Source organism: Papilio polytes, unplaced genomic scaffold (genome assembly GCF_000836215.1).
Source record: "Papilio polytes unplaced genomic scaffold, Ppol_1.0 DF824124.1, whole genome shotgun sequence".
NCBI lineage: Eukaryota > Metazoa > Arthropoda > Insecta > Lepidoptera > Papilionidae > Papilio > Papilio polytes.
The window spans coordinates 447,603-465,976 of NW_013525080.1; the positions used below are offsets into that span (position 1 = coordinate 447,603).

Genomic DNA, 18,374 nt, shown 5'->3' on the forward strand with positions numbered 1-18,374 from the left:
AATGCAAGTAAAATCAAAAGCTCCAATTTAAATAGCAATGCAAGTCACGGGATATCTCAACTGGAACTACTGAGCTGCAGATCAGTTCACATTAGTAAAAGATCAGTGAAACTCGCTCATCAGCTTAATTTGTAGTCATTAAGCAAAGAGATACAAAAAATATAGAGGAAGCATAGTTGATACTTTAATTGAGACATTTTTCACATAATCCACTAAAGCTATCTATTGTTAGGTCCTCAAAAAGAGATGTAAATATAATTAATTTTACTTAAATTAGTTACCAACAGTTTTATTGAATAAAATCTAAGTGTTTGTGTTTTATTTTGTGACACCGTATAGTTTGTTTTGTACTAAAAGATGGAGCTTAGCTGTAAAATGTTTACATACTAGCTGTTCCCGTGCGATTTCATCAGCATAAAATTATTACCCCCAAAAATAATTGCAAAATATTTACTCCCAAAGTTTAATGGCTTGAAAATATATAGCCTAAAGCGTGACGTAAGTGTAGGGCTTTTTATTTAAAAAAAAATAATCAAAACATGCTGCAATCGCTGACATCTTAGGCAACAAAGAAGTGTGTGTTTTCGATTTATTATAATAGTATAGATCAATGCAAGGATATGAGATGGTGTCCTAAACTTGATAACTAACATAGTACCTTAAAAAGAAGTTACCGGTGATATAACATTGTTTCTCATGTCTACTCTTAATATTTTTAATGGTTTTGGCATAGTGGTATGATTTGAAACGACGAAAGGTTACTGTTACTTGTGATCCAAGAATGCCTCTTAAGCTTAAGGGACAGATCTACAAGTCCATCATAAGAACTGTCGTATTGTATGGATCTGAATGTTGGGCCACCAAAGTTACGTATGAAAGGAGATTACATGTGGCTGAGATGCGTATGTTAAGATGGATGTGTGGTGTGACAAGAATGGATAAAGTTAAGAATGTTTACATTAGAGGAAGTTTGAAAGTAGCGCCAGTGGTGGAGAAATTGAGAAGCAAAAGGTTAGCTTGGTATGGACATGTTATTAAATGTGGATGGCTACAGAGGTAGAGGAAGGCCGTAGAAAGTATGGATGGATTGTGTGAAAGAGGATATGCTTAAGAATGGAGTGAATTCAGATATGACGGCTGATAGAGACGTACGGAAGAACAGCACATACTGTGCCGTCTCTCCGTAAGGGATAAGGGCAAGTCGTCGTCTGTCGTCGGCTCCCATAGTAACAGAGTATAGCGTTGAGCTGCTAGCTGATTTAGATCTGTATATGAGCTGATCTGTTAAAACTATTTATGTCAGATTTGCCCACGCCTAATGCGATCCGTTAGCGGATAGATGTATTCAATATGTAAAAAAATTAAAGATAAAGAAACTACGACACAAAATATTTATTTATACATTCTCACAGTATGAAATGTAATATGACGGCTGATAGAGATGTATGGAAGAGCAGCACATACTGTGCCGACCCTCCATAAGGGATAAGGGCAAGTTGATAATGACATTATCACAGTATGTTCTTTGACTACAAAACATAGTATTACTAAACAAAACGAGTTTTCAGATCTAGGTATATGTTACTGGGAAAGCACAAACAAGAGAAAAAATTGTACATAATGTATTAATTCTATAACTATTCTAGGAATACTACTAACTAGCTTTCACTTGTGACTCCGCGTGAAATTAAAATAAAAGTATGTAGCCTATGTGTTCTTCCAGACTGTCTTCTACAACTAAACCAAATTTCATCGAGAACTTGAACTGTTTGGGCTAGAAACTGTAACAAATACCCATCTATCTAAACTCTCATATTTATAATCATCGCATCTTTATTTTCTTATTTTAAACATATTATAAAAAACATATTATATAAAAAAATAGAAGTCCACCGGCTGCGGAATCCGACAACTCAAGCAACCAGTGGTCAGGGCTGTAGAGACAGGAACCTCCTCACTATTCGTGCGGTTTCTAAAATAACCGCCTTTTGAATCGGGCCCCTAATCCAACTGTCTAGCGAGAGCTTCTTGAGGTGGTATTTATAATATTATTATGATAGAAGAGTTACGCCTTACGTAAAAAAATTGCATTTTTTTAAATAAATAATAGTACATTTTTGTTAAGCTATACTAATACATATAATAAAGCGTATATGACAATATGGAATGGGAATGTAAGAACATCATCGGATGATATGAGGGTGGGGTCTTCTCTACGATTATTTTTTTAAGCGTAGACAATTTTATCTAACAAAGGAGATTTTACATTGGAGCATTTTTATGGATAAACTAGCTTTCTACCGCGACTCCGTCCGTGCAATTAAAAAACAAAAGTACAGCCTATGTGATCTTCTAGACTATTCTCTACAACTATGCCAATGTGGGAATTTTCTAGTAAAGTTCGTTTTTCCTTTTCTTTTTAATGTAGAGGGTTGGAACAATAAGTACAAATATTATATACCTCTATCTGCAGATATAAATGAATTTCCGCTTACGCACATTTTCTTCTAAAATTCTGTTCCCCTACCTGCGTTAGTCGAACACCTAAACAATTAAGAACATAGTTTATGAACTTTGCAATGACAAAGTAACGTGTAGCATCCTCTTAAGCTTCTGTAAGATAATTTTTAGCTGACATGCATTGATGTTATTTCTGTTCATAGAATACTAGTAAACAGTATTATCTGACATTTGTTCTGAGAACATCTCTGAGGAGTGCCCTACTCATTTTTCATTCGTCCCACGCTTTTATAACGTACTAGTTTTCGTCCGTGACTGTCCGCGTGGAATTAACAACAAAGTAGACTATGTTTTCTTATACCATAGGCCATAGACTATGCTTTACACCTATACCAAATTTCATCAAGTTCCGTTCACCCGTTTAGAATATAAACTCTAACAAACATCCATTCAGCCAAACTTTCGCATTTATATAAGTAAGATATAAATGTAAGTAATTATTTGCATCTTATTCTTATACCAAGAATCTTGCGCCATTGAACACTTAAAGCACTTAGCAATTTTATTTATTCAAATATAAGTCTTATTGCCTTAACATTAAAGTCTATACCAACGATGGATCTAGTCTAGATTACTCTTTGTTTCTCCATTGCTCAGGTTTTTATTATTCTATACTAATATAGCTGTTGCCCGCGACTTCATCCGCGTGAAATTTGAAAGTTCAAAACTTACGTTCGCCATTTTTTTCAACCTAGTACCTAAAGAATTAACTTAACAATCTACATAGTAACAGAAATCCACCGATTCAAGATTCTAAATTTCTAAGCCCGGTAGCTTGTAAGCTGATTTTTCGGTTACCCTTATTGTTCGCGATATCTTATCTATTGTAAATAATTTATCTTAACTAAACTATTAGTCCAATTTTTTAAATCGACCCAGTAGTTTTTGAGTTATTTCAATACATACAAAAATAGCGAAAATACAAAAATAAAATATTTCCTCTTTATAACATTAGTATCGATTACTAACAACCTATTGCACGAAACTTCGTCCACGAGGATTAAAAAAAATGTAACCTGTGCTACTCAGTGTTAATGTAGCTTTTATGGTAGAAGCATTTTCTGAATTGGCCCAGTAGTTTTTGAGTTTTTCAATACATACAAAAATACAAACCTTTCCTTTTCTTAAAATTAGCGTAGACATAGAAAATGAGAGTGTGAGATTGTACTTTTACATGTATTGAATAGACTCCAGATATACTGAACAGATTAATAAAATCTTTTGGCATTAAGCTACATTATTGAGTAACTTAGGCCATAAAACTATTTAATAAGAAATAAAATACAACTCATAATAATTAACTTTATTTATTTAACATAATGCTAACAAATCAGGCGTGGATACAATAAAAAACATTACAATATAATGAACGAGAAATACATACAATAAAAAGAAATAATTAAAATGAATTACAAAATGACATATTTAGAAAATCAATTGTTTTTATATTTGCCATATTATGCATTCTCGAATGATCATATTCTTATGAAACCGAAATCATTCGGGAACGCATAAAAATAAAACAGTTCAAATTTATTAAAAATCAATTCTAATCATATGCAAATCTTATGAAGAATTGGTTTGATCTTTTAAAACCTCATATTACGTATCTCAAAATAAGTTACTGACTAAATTAAGCACAAAGTTATACATTAAAAAGAAACAGAAAAATCCGTTATAAGAACGTTCGCCTTTGACTGAACTATCGCACAACTGTATAGTCTCGCTATGATTCCTATGAGGGGGGGCATACTACACGATGTATAATATAGTTGTGTAACTATACAGTTAAATTGTCTGCAAAACAATCGATAATCGCACAACGGTTGTGCGATAGTTTGGTCAAGGTTGCCTGTTTTAAATGTTCCAATAGTACAAAACAGTAATAATAGACGATAATTTGTTACAAACTTAATATTAAAAGGGGTTTAAATAAAAATTTAAAACAAAATAGAAAGTGGGTTTTTTTTAATTATTAGTAAATTACTAGTATTGAATATTACTACATGTACTGTTATTATAGTTAATCTATTTAGTGCGTAAGTAATCAATGAAGTGCAATGTCAATATGAAAATGTCTTACTGTAAACAGAGTACTTAAATTCCCCTTTCTTAGTCATAGTGTGGCATTAGTCTACTAATTTTAAAAATATAATAAAAAAAGTGATGTATCATGTGAAGATATTACATATAAGTACAAGTCAGCTAACCTATAATTATATAATTTGAATGCTATGCTCAATAAAGAATAAACTCTTAAATTTATAGCAAAACAATAGTATTCTTAGGCCACGTTTTAGAATTTTATACATTACAAATAGCGATATATCGTCAATAAAAAGTGTTCGTTTTCAAACAGTTTACTCTAAAAGGTTTTCAATTTTGAAAATAAGTATAGTACATCCAACTAGTAATGATACAAAATCATTAATACTAAAAACGACTGTGGAAGTGTTAATCCATTATCCATCTCTTTCTATCTTATGTATTTGTCGTAATGTCTCTTTCTCCCAACACTAATGAATCGTATTCGCCAACATTCGAGCAGCTGTTTTAAGATAATTAACAAAAGTTTGTGTTAAATGCTGTAATTATAAAGTATTTTAAAATCATTATATTTTCAATTTCATTTAGCAACTAGTAAGTTATTCTCGTTTTAATTAAAACCATATTAAAAAATAATACAATTAATAAATAATGTCATGGTATATGCCCAAAAGTTATGCACCCCTGGGTCTTTAGTATCGCTTCTCGTTGGATGTACTTTACATATATTTACGTGTTGTAAAAAAAAACCGGATCTCTCTGTCTCAAACCATTTATCTCGTTTAGTTTTATTGTAACTTGCGACCTCAGATAGTTGGTCTATGGACACTTACAACAGTCTTTCTACACAACTTTGTGATATATTATAAGCAATACTAGATGAAATAGACTAAATGTTTTTACTTTGTGATATATGTAAATATATTAGCAGTTTGAAAGAAAGTGCAGTAGTAATGAATATGTCAAAGATTGAAATGATGACATAAACAAGGAAATATTAAGATCGAATGCTTATAAAAGTGGAGTAAGACCGAATAAAGTATGGATGGATTGTGCAAGATATGCTTTTAGGGATTGAATTTAGATATGACAGAGATGCATAATGTGCTCACAACAGGATGGTAAAAAATATTCATTTTGGACGAAAATTTTAAAAACAAAATGTACATTTCTCTGAATTAAAATATATCTAAGTGACTTAGATTATATTACAAGTATAGCCCCTTTTGTGATGGCCTCCGTTTTAATACTATGTAAAAAAAAATATAATAAAAAATCAATAACTACTTTGTAAATAAAATAAGTAATCAACTAAGTGATAATGTTATTTGTATGGATCGTTTAAATGTAAAAAGTTTAGTAAAACTTCGTATTATAAACTTGTTATCGTTTGAGAGTTAATTAATTTGAAATAAGTTATATTTTCAAACTAGATTTGTAATTAATAAGTCATAGCTGCCTTTTTCAATTTTCAAATTTCAACTAACATTCTTAACTATAACATAAAGGAGATTGACCATTCAAGTATAAACTTTGGCATATTTCACATTGTATTTTAAAATGTGACTCAATTTGTAAGGTTTTAAGTGTACAACTAATAACAAAAAACCCTAATTCTCTAATTGGCCGGATTTGGGAGAAAATAGTCAAAATACCAACAAATTAGATTTTTGTATTTATATGAAATTTACGTATTTAATTTTGATACGAAAATTAACCTTTTTTTTACGTAATAAATCTTTTTAATTATGAAAATCAATAAATATCAAGTTACTAGTATGTTACTGGTACAAAACAAAAACCATATGGTCATTCTCCATAAAAAAAAACTACATTAAAGTGTCAAGTTTCTATACCGAATTATTCAGTATTAACAATTTACATTTTAAAAACCATTTAAGTTTTATTGCCATAGCATAAAAATTTACGAAGTATATTATGGGTCACTTACATCCATACAAAAACAATTTGTGTCAAAAACCAAGTTTTGATAAGATGTTTGTAAACGCCAACAAAAACGCCAACGCCAGCGTCAACGCCAACGTCAACGCCAACGCCAACGCCATTACCAGAGGACTTTGGTAAAGGATCCTGGCTGACGAAACGATATACTTATAAAACTTACAAAAAAAAAATATAACTACAATATAATCAGTCTAAAATCATTTTGTAATCTTTACATCTAGAGATTTTAAACGAGAATTTAAATTTAATTGTCAATCATTGTATATTAATAAAAATGAAACAAAAAAATGGCCAAAAAACATTAACATATAGAAACAGATGTCAATTAACAATTAAAAATGTAATTTATTTGATAGAAATAGATATATTTATTTCTACCTACAAAAACATATTTCTAGTTAAGTATAAGCTGAAGTGCGTATAGCCTGCACCATAGCCTTCAAACAATAAGCTCAAGGTTACTTTAAAGTAATCTAACATTCAAAGCACAAAAGTCTTAAATCTACAGAACCTAGAGAATAATTCCCACTAATTGAAAATATTCATAGTAGGATAAACATGAAGATTATGTAAACACTAAGATACATAAAGCTTTCAGACGCGATATAACCGTAGGTTTACACTGCCGTTATGTACAATCAGGGTATTTAACGGTGTGCGATCTTAAGTGACAGTCGCTTGTACATCAAAACCAATATGCTTTTTAATATGTACGAAAAAAGATCGCTCAGTGGTCCACTTTTAAACCAATAATTGTTATTTTATTTAACATAATTGGTTATTTTTAAGAGTCGTATTTCATTGCAAAGAACATTTAAACATTTCTGTTACACCTTTGATTTCTGCGATTGTACAAAATTATTTATTCCAGATTACTGTGAAATTCAATATTAAAGATTGTTTTTATCAGTGTAAACCGTCCGTTATATTAAAAAGTGTCCTAAATTTAAGAGAATTCAAAGTTTACCCATATAGTTTAATTTCAGTATCAACGCAGTCCTTCATCAAGTTATCTAACTCATCTAAGGAGGAACTCTCCGGGTCGTAGTTACTCATGAACTCCTCTATTTCTGACAAACAGCTGCCTTCCATTTCACGCAGGATCTTTGTTACCATTTCACCGTTCTCTTTGGAGTGATGTTTGGCGTGCAATTTGTAGAGTTCATGCTCCCTTTTTGGCTGAAATATGATGAAAACAATTTAAAAAAAAAACAAAAACGTAAAATCAATCTGTGTATACCAGAAAGAGATTCAAAGATATATAGTGGAAGCATAGTTGACACCACACTTGTGACATTTTTCACATTATCTACTAACACTATCTATTGGTCTAAATAAAAGGATTTTTGAATTTATTTTGTGACAACAAATATATTATAAATTTGTATGAAAAAAGTGGAGTTTATTATAATTTGTAAAATGTTTTATAACAAGTCAATACAAAGACATGAAGTGGCACTAATATTGACAACATAGTACCTTTAAAAGAAGTTACCAGTGAAATAATGTTGGTCACTATCTCTAAACTATATATTTCTTTAATTTCTGTGGTATATATATAAAATGTAATGTTAAATTAACCTCTTTAGGGCTCTCAGTGTGAGGCGAGACGTGAGCATTGGGCGTGAACACGAACGGCTTGAAGTAAGAGATGCTGGGATCTGGAGTCGCCGTGAACCAGTGCACACTCAGCCCGTTGGTGGACAGCACTGACACCTGCAAATATCTTATTACTTACTAATGTTATAAATGAGATAGTTTGGATGAATTTTAGTCACATATCTTCTAAACTGCTGTATGGTATGCTTGGGACAGTTGTAACAGCACTCACTGGCCATGGCCACTTCAACAAACATATACAACATAGGTGTCACAGACAGTCCATTATGCAGAGCATGTATGGTGGAGGACGAAATCGCATCACACATACAACACTGTCCAGCAGTGAATGTATACAGGGTTAGGTATCTCGGTTCGCTGAGATCGCTCCTGGAGTTCACAAGCATAAAGGATTTGCTGGGGTTCTTCAGAGAGCTAGGTTGGCTGGAGTAATCCACGTCTTGTTCCTCAGGCAAAATACGCGCTAGCCGTGGAGTTGCGGAAACTACTACTACTACTACTCACTGCTGTATGGATCTTGATAAAATTTGTAATAAATATAGAGGATAGTCTGGAACAACACAATATCGCAGCCGATAGATAGTACTCATAAATATAGCTTTCATCCGCCACTCCGTTCGTGTGAAATTAGATAGAAACAAAAGTAAGGAGCTAATGGTTCTTCTAAAATATGTAACAACATTGACAATTCCAAATTCCATTAAAATTTTATCTGTCAGATTGTCAATGGAGCTAATGAAGTAAAGTGTTTAAGATTCGATTTGATTTGACCTTTAGTAACATAACGAATCAAAATTATTTATCTATCAAAACAACGTCGTCACGATATACTGACCTGACTGCCCTGTGTAGGGAACGTGTCGTCACATCCACGACAGATGCAACTCTCCTTGTGTCGAAGCACATCGAACATCTCCTTGACGCCGAAGTTATTCGACGCCGTCCCCTCCTTCAGCAGTCTCTCCCCCTCCTTCTGTCTCTTCTCATCCCCGCCAGACGAGAAACACTTCTTAAAATCAAACTCGCCCTGCAAGTCAATAAATTAACTGATAATTTGCTATACCATTCGCAACCCTAATATTAAAACTCTAATTCAAAAATATGCAGATTTGTTTTCTAACCTTATTTCTAGTAACAAAGTGATCACTTTTTTCTTATTAATTAGTCAAAACTACTCACTTTTCCATTCCAAAAACCAGTTGCTTCGGCTTTAACAAACAATCCCCTCGAATGTTTATCAAATTTGGTCATTATTGTAAGACCGTTAGATATATTCCTATATCCAGAAGTGATCTTCTCTGCGGCCCACAGTTTGCCGCTGGTCTCCAACACCCAGGCCTCCTTGGCATCAGCGATGAGAAAAGAGTTGTGATAGAAGTGACTATCATCAAACTCCGAACATGGCCCACCTTGTCCATGTTTCTCTAGAAGAGTGGTGATTACATTCAACGCGCTCTCAGCAGTGCTGCCCCTTTCCAGTCCCAATCTGAAAATAAAAATGTCCACACTAAGACATAGACAAATTAACATATGAGCCGCGGTTCCTTCAGTTTAAATTTGGATGTAATATAAAATCTGTTCCAGACAGTAAAGTGCCAGCAAAGAAGACGAGTGGAGCGGCCCTTCCAGATCTCACGCTGCCTGGCAGTTGCACTTCGACTTCGCACAGAAATATAACCTTATTACCTTGTAACTATTGGCCATTATCAATATATCAACCAATCTTAACAAGGCTTTTTATTTAGTATAAGAGTACAGTCCATTTATTAACAAAGTCTAATCTAAGGGTTTTATATAAATTTTAATTTAAGATAGCTTTAACTGTGTCCAATTACACATTCATCTATTAGTACAATTTCCTTGAAATGGCTACAAAGCTTTCGCTTCATTTATTATCATAACAAAACATTACTGTCTGTTATGATTTGCAAAAAATATGTTAGCAAAGGCTCACTACATTGCAAGATATATCAAGGAATTATTGTAAATATTTGGTTAACAGCCGTTGTATGTGACTCCATTCGCGTGAAATTAAAAAAAAAAACAAAAGCAATTAGCCTATGTGTTCTTCCAGACCATGTTCTACATCTATGCCAAATTTCATTGTGATCCGTTCAGTAATTTAGGCTACAAACTCTACCAAACATCCATCCATCAATCCAAACTTTTGCAGTTATAATATTAGTATGATCGCAACATTTGTCAAAATTAGTAGTGTACATAATTGTTTATAAAGTTTTAATAAAAGTGTTGAAGACTAAATTCTTAAGACACAAGTATTCTCTGAGAGAGAACATCCAAGCTTATTTTTTTTGCAATCCAAAGTACATTTGCCAAATTCGCTGATGATAAAATTATAAAAATTAACCAAATAAGAAAAATGCAACTTGCAAATATGTACAATAATAACTTAATTCGCTTTGTACTGCTTGCTGATGAAACAAGTTTTATGCAAACTACATATTTTTGAATTACAGCCTTGATCATATTCTAGGTCACCCTGACTTTGCCAGCATAAAAAAACCTTGCCTAAAATATTTCCGCATATATCAGCCACCTTCCCTTTATCCCGTCAAAATCTGTGAAATCGATCCACAGCAGTCTCCAGTGATGTCAACAAGGAATAAAAAAAATTATCTATACCATGACTCCACTCATCAGCTACCTTCAAATCGAAAACCGGTAAAAACCAGCACAGCCATGCCAATGATTATACAGAACAAACAGAGACTGACAAACATTTTAAAAATCGAAATTTCGCTATTAGAAATTAAAATATATCCTGTACGCTAAATGTGCATAGCCAAAGATACCTTAAGAAAGGCAATATTGCAGCGCAAATATAAAGATTAAGTTGTTTTGTTTGTTAATATCTATAAATAATTTAATAGCTCATACATCCTGACTACAGTTATAAATAACTTGTTTAGTCTATTGCAATCACAATAACAAAGGTTGTCACATTGAAAATATTTTCATTAGATAAGCCAGCCTCATATTTATAAACATGTTACAGTTAATGTCCACTGTCTCAACACTTGTAGTGAAACATGTTTCTGTTTTTTAGATTGTAGAGTGACAAGGTTGACACTGTTCTGTACAAATGTCTCAACAATGGAAATAAACAGTATGATAACAATACTGGCCACTTATTTCGAATCATACAATGAATTCAGTTACATCTTTTCATCAGATGCAGTATTGAAGTAAAATGTATATTTCCTCACCTTACGAGATCCATCCCAAGCAGTCTCTTCTGCCGAGCGTCACCTTCACCTTCATTGTTGCTCGTCCATACAGCCTCGTTTCCAATGACTACATTCTTATCATTTGCACCCATCTCAGCACCCCACATCCACGCAGGCTTGCTCAGTATGATACTATTAATTGGCTCCGGACTCTCATCTATTGTGATGTAAGTACACTGTAAACAAAAAGAACAATATTGTCATATTTCAATATGGTACAAATGTTTTAATGTTATGTTTAACATTGGCAGTATCATTTAATGGTAATTTATTAAAACTGATATTGTACAGAAAATGATCTTTCCAGTAATATAAAAACTTATTTAGTTAAACCTCAGTAATGTAATCAGGTATTAAGCAGACCCTAAGTGTAGATTTAAGTTCCAACGCACTGCGCACGTCGCGCAGTACGCCGGAACTTAAAGCGTGCATAAATCAATAACATTATTCAAAGAGCTAATAATAATCTTGAAATGTATTCGACTATTAATGCTTTTCTTGTTTGAAAATTGTGATATCTGTGGAATTAAGACAGTTTAAGAAGCATATTACCTTTAATTTTGAATCGCGGACTCGTTCTTTTACATAAATGACTTCTTGGACTTCGTTCTGTGGACGGTCCGAATTTTTCCCGAAGATTACTAGATTGTCTTTTGTGAGTGGTGGCAGAACCACAAAAGTGTCACAGGATCTTGGTGAACCCATCATGGCACTAAATATATTAATAAACTGTGCCCTCGATGCTAACGTTGTTTATAATTGATTTTTCACAAGGCCTCGACTATCTTTGTTATCAAAATGTCCAACTGAAAATGTCAATTGTCAATTTTGTTCTACAGCCGCTGACATCAAATGTCAATAATGTCAAAATTATTTCAAATCACTGACCTGTATAGATGGATAGGTTAAAATCGATTTTGTGACTATTTGATTTTCGCTATTTTGGCGCTGTTAGTTGCAGTTGTTTTTGAACTAATAACACTAAATCGCCTTTTACATCACAATACACTATGGAAGTAATAATAACTACACTAAACTTTCGTAATTCTTATTACTCCTATTCAAAACAAGCGATTACGACGGAACGAAGCAAAAGTGGTAATTTCTACCTATCTATTTACATATATCTATGATTCGGTAGTATTTCAGTATTATTTGGGAAATATTTTATTTTTGCGACATCCAATGTTTGATTCATTTACGATTTCTACTACAATTGTATAAAAATATTTCCATGAACTACGTTTTAATGTTGATTTTTTTATCAATACTTAATTAATTTATTTCAATATCATCATGTCATAATTTGATCATCTAAGAGTTAACCACTCGAACACTTTTCTATTTTGTTATAACATTTACACAAATATAATTATAACTTGCATACCCATCAAAAGGACTGTGACCTAAGAACTAGCCAAATATTTTTAAATATAGTTTTATCGCTCTGAAAGTTACCAGGAACAGGAAGGAACATCTCATCGATTTCTAATTTCGTCATGTGTCGATGTCACGACAGGATATTCAAGGGAGTGGTTAATGAGGCATCTGATAGTGGTAGTTAAAAATTATTTTATTTATATTATACAAGTTCCGTGCATCATACGAGTACCGCCGGCAAGTTATGTAATAGAAAATTTATCAGAACCATGGTACAACTGGAATTGTTGTTGTTTCAATTAAATCGGTCACTGGTTCTCCATGGATCGGCAAGTCGTCTCTAAAAGAAGTACATTTGTGGCCAAGACACTGAAAGAAAACAAAAGGCCGATTAAGAAGGCCTATTAATTATTTTTTTGATTCTAATACGTTGTCCAGTTACTAAATTAATAACTAATAAGTCGTTTTGGAGTTATCTAGGCACCCCAGAATTTTAACATTATGTACTCGTAGATATATATTTTATAATTTTCAACTCTGTAGATGGTCAACTGAGCTGGCGACTCCGATGCCACTATCATTAATTTAAAAATGATTACTTTATTCGGGGTCTGTCCCACCACTGGCTGATAGAGGCTCAGATAGATTAATAATGACGTCACTGATAAGGGAACAAAATCCGATATTTCCTTCACATGTTTTAGACGTTGGATTGTTATCAGACAATTTACAATTTGATGGAACAGGTACTTAGTATGACAGGACCGAGCCAAATAAAAGTCCGTGGTCCCGGCTTATTCTAGTTAAAGTGACTGTAAATACGTACTGTTGCAGTGCAGTTGCGCCCTTTACACTGAAAAATAACTTCTTTAATACTAGGCAACAGAGCGTGGGTCAACCAAAGGTTACTTAGGAAAATCATTTATAAAAGTCTAATAATCATATAAATACTCACGTATGCAATACAATTGTTTGAGTGACACTAAAATAATATAACGCTATTTTACTTATGATAATCAGTAAGGGATACACATGTAAATTGAAACATTTTACTTTGACGTAATCTGTAGTAATGCATCTATATTTAAACATAAAAGTGGTAGACGCCAGCAATAAAATCTTTTGTACGAATTGGCCGGATTGATGCAATACCACAATAGAAGACAGGCGTGAAATGGTAGGAATTTCGTCTGATGTAGGGTACCGGAGTTATAATTTTAGTCCCATTTTCCTTATACGGAAAGGATTCTTAGAAAGGAAGTCGATTTGACGGAGGGCGCACAATAGAAGGAGAAATGCCCTCTTTCTGTGCGTCTCATTCTACGTCAATTAACAGTCGACAACGCATCAGCAATTGCGAATTGCGGATGTCTATGGTCAAAAGTTGCTCCGCTATTTCGACGAATTCAGACGGTCACTTGCTTGCTTGTCACATTATGATATATAGAAAAAAAAACTAAATGGAGTGGTAGTTAATATCTGGCGATTAATAGAAATGAAACTATACGAAGCTTTTATAACCTACACTTCACGCATTAATAATATATGAGTGAATTTGCCTCTTAAAGAACAACCTTCTAAAATAAAGGTTTACCGTTGAAATGCATTCTGGTCCTCGACACTGGAAGTATTGTCATATGTTAGGTAAAATCTTTGAGTATAGCAGCAGATTTACCGGAAATCAATTTAGATCTAATCTGGCATATTGTAAATGTACTTACTAATGTTTCACAGCCTTCTCCCGTGCACTACGAATAAATCATACTTTATACAACAGTATATTATGAATAAAGTGAACAAAGTCCTTGGATTCACCACGCCAGGGGGAGAACGACGGGGCGGCGTAAAGCCGCCCAATAAAAAAAAACAGTATATTATGTACTTGTGCCAAAGATGTTAGGTCTAGGGGACACGGTTGAAGATGACGATATACTGCCAAAGTCTACCTTTCAAACTAACAGTTTGTGATAAATATATAACAGCGCAAACTGAATCTGTTTTTAAACGATTAAAGTTACTATCAAATAACAATTTTGAGTGCTGGCGACATTTGAAACTGTTTCGACTTTTTGAACGGGCAACCCCGAATGGCTTAGATGTCATGGCGGCGATCAAATGACATATAGCGGTTGACATTAAATAAGCAAGTGATGAGCTTTGGTTGTGTGCACGGATAGAGTATTGGTTAATCTATGAACATATTTGCAATCCAGTTAGATAATGTTGTGCATATTTTACTGAAGATTAAAGAACTGTGTAACTGAAATTACGCGATTGTTATTTCGTTATTTCCGATATACGCATGCCTATATTGGAAAATCAAAGTGTGTTTGTGATTTATTTATTAGTTATGTCTAGATAGTTGACTTGTATACTTACATTTGATACGCATTTACGACCATAACACTGTAAATAAATCCAAGCGCTTACAATACCCACGAAAAATAAATAACTTTGGAAAAAAGGAATGTATGTGAGAAGAGAAAAAGGGACTTATAGGAGACTAGCTGTTGCCCGCGACCTAGTCTGTGTGGAGTTTAAAAGTTCAAAACTTACGTTTGCCCCTTTTCTCGACCTTTACAGGATAAATTTTAATGAAGCCTAAAACACCTACACCTTTCTTAGTAGGTATTTACTTAGTCTACGTAGTAACAGAAATATCTATGTAAGATTTCAATTTTTTAAGCCCAATAGTTTGAGAACAGATTTTTTTAGTTAAGCTTACGATATCTTCCAATAAACTATTCGTCCAATTTTTATACTGTTAAGCCAATTTTAATGTACATTCAATTCTCCTGACAACAAATAAATTGATGAAAACTCATTCTTACAGCATTTCTGCATATTTGTCCAAAGCACTGTTAAACGGTTAAATATATTAACATTGATTAAAAGCATAGATACCCATACATATTGTATCGAGTTTGAATTACATATTTTAAATTATTTACCGACGAAGTACAAGGTTCCTCACCATCGCACTGAAAAAAAATGACATTACTATCCGAATTGAAAGATAATATATCCCCGTGATAGCGACCGCGCGAAATTAAAAAATACCTTAGTAACTAGCCTATGTTTTCTTCCAGGGTATGTTCTACATCTATGCCGAATTTCTACGTGATCCCGGTAAGCCGTTTTGGAGATACGGATTAGCAAACATCCGTCCATCCAAACTTTCGTATTTCGCATAATATTCAGTATGAAATATAATGTTCTACATCAATATGAATTACGAAGATAGGATAATCTATTATCCAGTTTGAACACAATTTTTAATCCAGATAATTTTAATAAGATAAATATTATTCTTACCCCCGACTTACAAAATATTCCAAAACACTGAAAATTAACAAAAAATTATTGTATAAAATCTAGTCTACTTCCTATTTGGACTATATCATAAAACGCAATATACAAGAATTTAGCTATAATATTCTATCGAAGAAGCAAAGCGATACATTTATTTTTAGTTTCGGATCAATACTGCAGGGCGTAGCTGCTAACAAGAGTGGGTTGCCTTCGTTTTTCGTGTCTATGAAAGATTTACCTGACACAGAAATTCAACGAGTTTAAGACAATACCTGTGATACAGAAACATGACCAGATGACTGTAAAAATAATAAAAATAAAGCAAAAATTTAGTATGCCTTGATTAAAAATTAAAATTTGAGTTTTTAAAAATTTCTTTTATAACCTTCAGTTATCATTCACTTACAGTATAATTAACTGTCTTCCTATCCAAAACTAAAAGATAACACGTTCTATCTAGGATTGAGTCACCATAATTAGTTTTGGTGTAAATTTAGTATTTTTTTTTCTTTTATAATATATTCAAACTTACCCATGCTACAGCTTCAAAACCCGATGCCTTCAATAATTTACAATATGTAGTAATTTTGGCTGGTAATTTGCTATCGTAATAATGGAGTGAAAATATAATTTTTGTTCTACTCACTTTAGTGCGAATATTATTTCCAGTGCACTGTCGATCATAATTTAAAGTTAGTCCTACACATACCAGCCAAAGGTAGTAGGAATCGAAGCTCTACTTCACACAGCATGGCTTATAATGTAGTTAGTATCGTAATGCGGACCGCAGTTTATATGGCGGTTCTCACACGCACTCCTAGTAAAGTATAGTGTACAATCTCGGCTGTGTGTCAAATCATACTCATATTATAAATGTGAAAGTTTAGATAGATGTTTGTTAGTTTGTAGCCTAAACTGCTGAACGGATCTTAATGAAATTTGGCATAGATGCAGAGGATAGTCTGAAAGAACATATAGTCTACTTGGTTTTGTTTTTTTTATACTATGCGGACGGAACCGCGGGCGAAAACTAATTCATTATAGAATTTTTAAAAAAGAAACCATAAATTACATTAATACCTTACATTAGCCACACAAGCACTTCCGGTGCACTGAAATTACGGTTATAGTTTTTATAAACGGCCTACAATTTGAACATAGAACTTTTATAAAAAATATTTCTAACCTCAGCAAAGCAGTCCTCTTTAACATCCTGCCCATGTAAGCATAAAATATAAATTCAATATAAAATGCTATATTCAATATACAAAGTGCCACGGTGGTATTTGGAGTGTCAGCAAAACTGTAGTTCCTTTTTGTATTTTTAATTTTAAATGCTGTTCGATTGTACAATAAAAACCGAATTTATACCAATCGAGTTTTTGACTTCATCTAAATAATCTAATAGACTTGAAAATTAGCTTTACAACAGCTAACGATAGCATTGACATAAAGACTAATTACCTCTGTTAGTAGATATTTCTGGAAACAAAATGCAATATTATTAAAAAATGGAATATGCATAAAAGTAGATTCAGAGTAAAACTTCAAAATTTACCATTGTAATCATGGCAATAAATAAAGTAGTCAGTACATATTGGTTTGCGTACATTATGAGGACTGCATTAACCAAGATAATGATATTTTTCATGCATTGTTGATAATTAGTTACAGCCAAAATGAATTGTCATGCGTATCTTCAGTTTAGTTCGTTATTCAGTAAAACCACGCTGTACAAAAAAACCTTATAAAGATTTTAACCTAATTTAAAATCAATTGTTTTGACAAACTTGCAGACGATAGTATAGATAGGTATAAAGACATAAAAACAACTTTTTGCGAAGAAATTTTATTTTATGAACTATGTAAGTATGTTACCTTTACAAGATAATAAGTGTTGATTAATATAAGTTTATACAATATATAACATTAACATTCCTTTGAATTTCTTAGATATAACGTAAAATTATTAACAAAGTAAATTATTAGTAATAATTAAAGTAAAATTATTACGAGAAAGACTCATTTAAACAAGAAAAAAATGCCAACGAACTAATATTAACATTGCTTTGAAGTCAATTAAAGTATAATAATAATAATATCACAAGAAAGACTTAAACTAGAAAAAAGGCCCACTTTCTAATATTAACATTTCATTGAAGTTCATTAAATTACAATGATTCTACCGCGAGAAAGACTCGCTTTAAAAAGAAAAAAGGCCCACTGTCTAATATTAACATTTCATTGAAGTTCATTAAATTACAATGATTCTACCGCGAGAAA

The 18,374-nt window shown here is 32.6% G+C and overlaps 1 protein-coding gene across 1 annotated transcript; it reads right to left on the minus strand.

Annotated features, from left to right (window-relative positions):
* Positions 1-6,849: 6,849 nt before the first annotated feature.
* Positions 6,850-12,205, minus strand: LOC106099393 (secernin-3). The gene is made up of 6 exons (XM_013277932.1): positions 11,952-12,205; positions 11,379-11,575; positions 9,331-9,637; positions 8,987-9,178; positions 8,113-8,247; positions 6,850-7,710 (listed from the first exon to the last, which is right to left on the minus strand). Exons 1-6 carry the CDS (start codon positions 12,105-12,107, stop codon positions 7,495-7,497), a joined length of 1,203 nt encoding a protein of 400 aa, XP_013133386.1. The 5' UTR covers positions 12,108-12,205; the 3' UTR covers positions 6,850-7,494.
* Positions 12,206-18,374: the final 6,169 nt, after the last annotated feature.

Bases quoted from the DNA above. Each gene is read 5' to 3' on its own strand.
- LOC106099393 (XM_013277932.1), bottom strand. From the start codon at position 12,107: ATGATGGGTTCACCAAGATCCTGTGACACTTTTGTGGTTCTGCCACCA. The intron at 9,179-9,330 runs GTGAGTAGTTTT...ATTGACTTGCAG, and splicing joins CTGGTTTTTGGAATGGAAAA to GGCGAGTTTGATTTTAAGAA. The intron at 8,248-8,986 runs GTCAGTATATCG...AGATATTTGCAG, and splicing joins TCCCTACACAGGGCAGTCAG to GTGTCAGTGCTGTCCACCAA.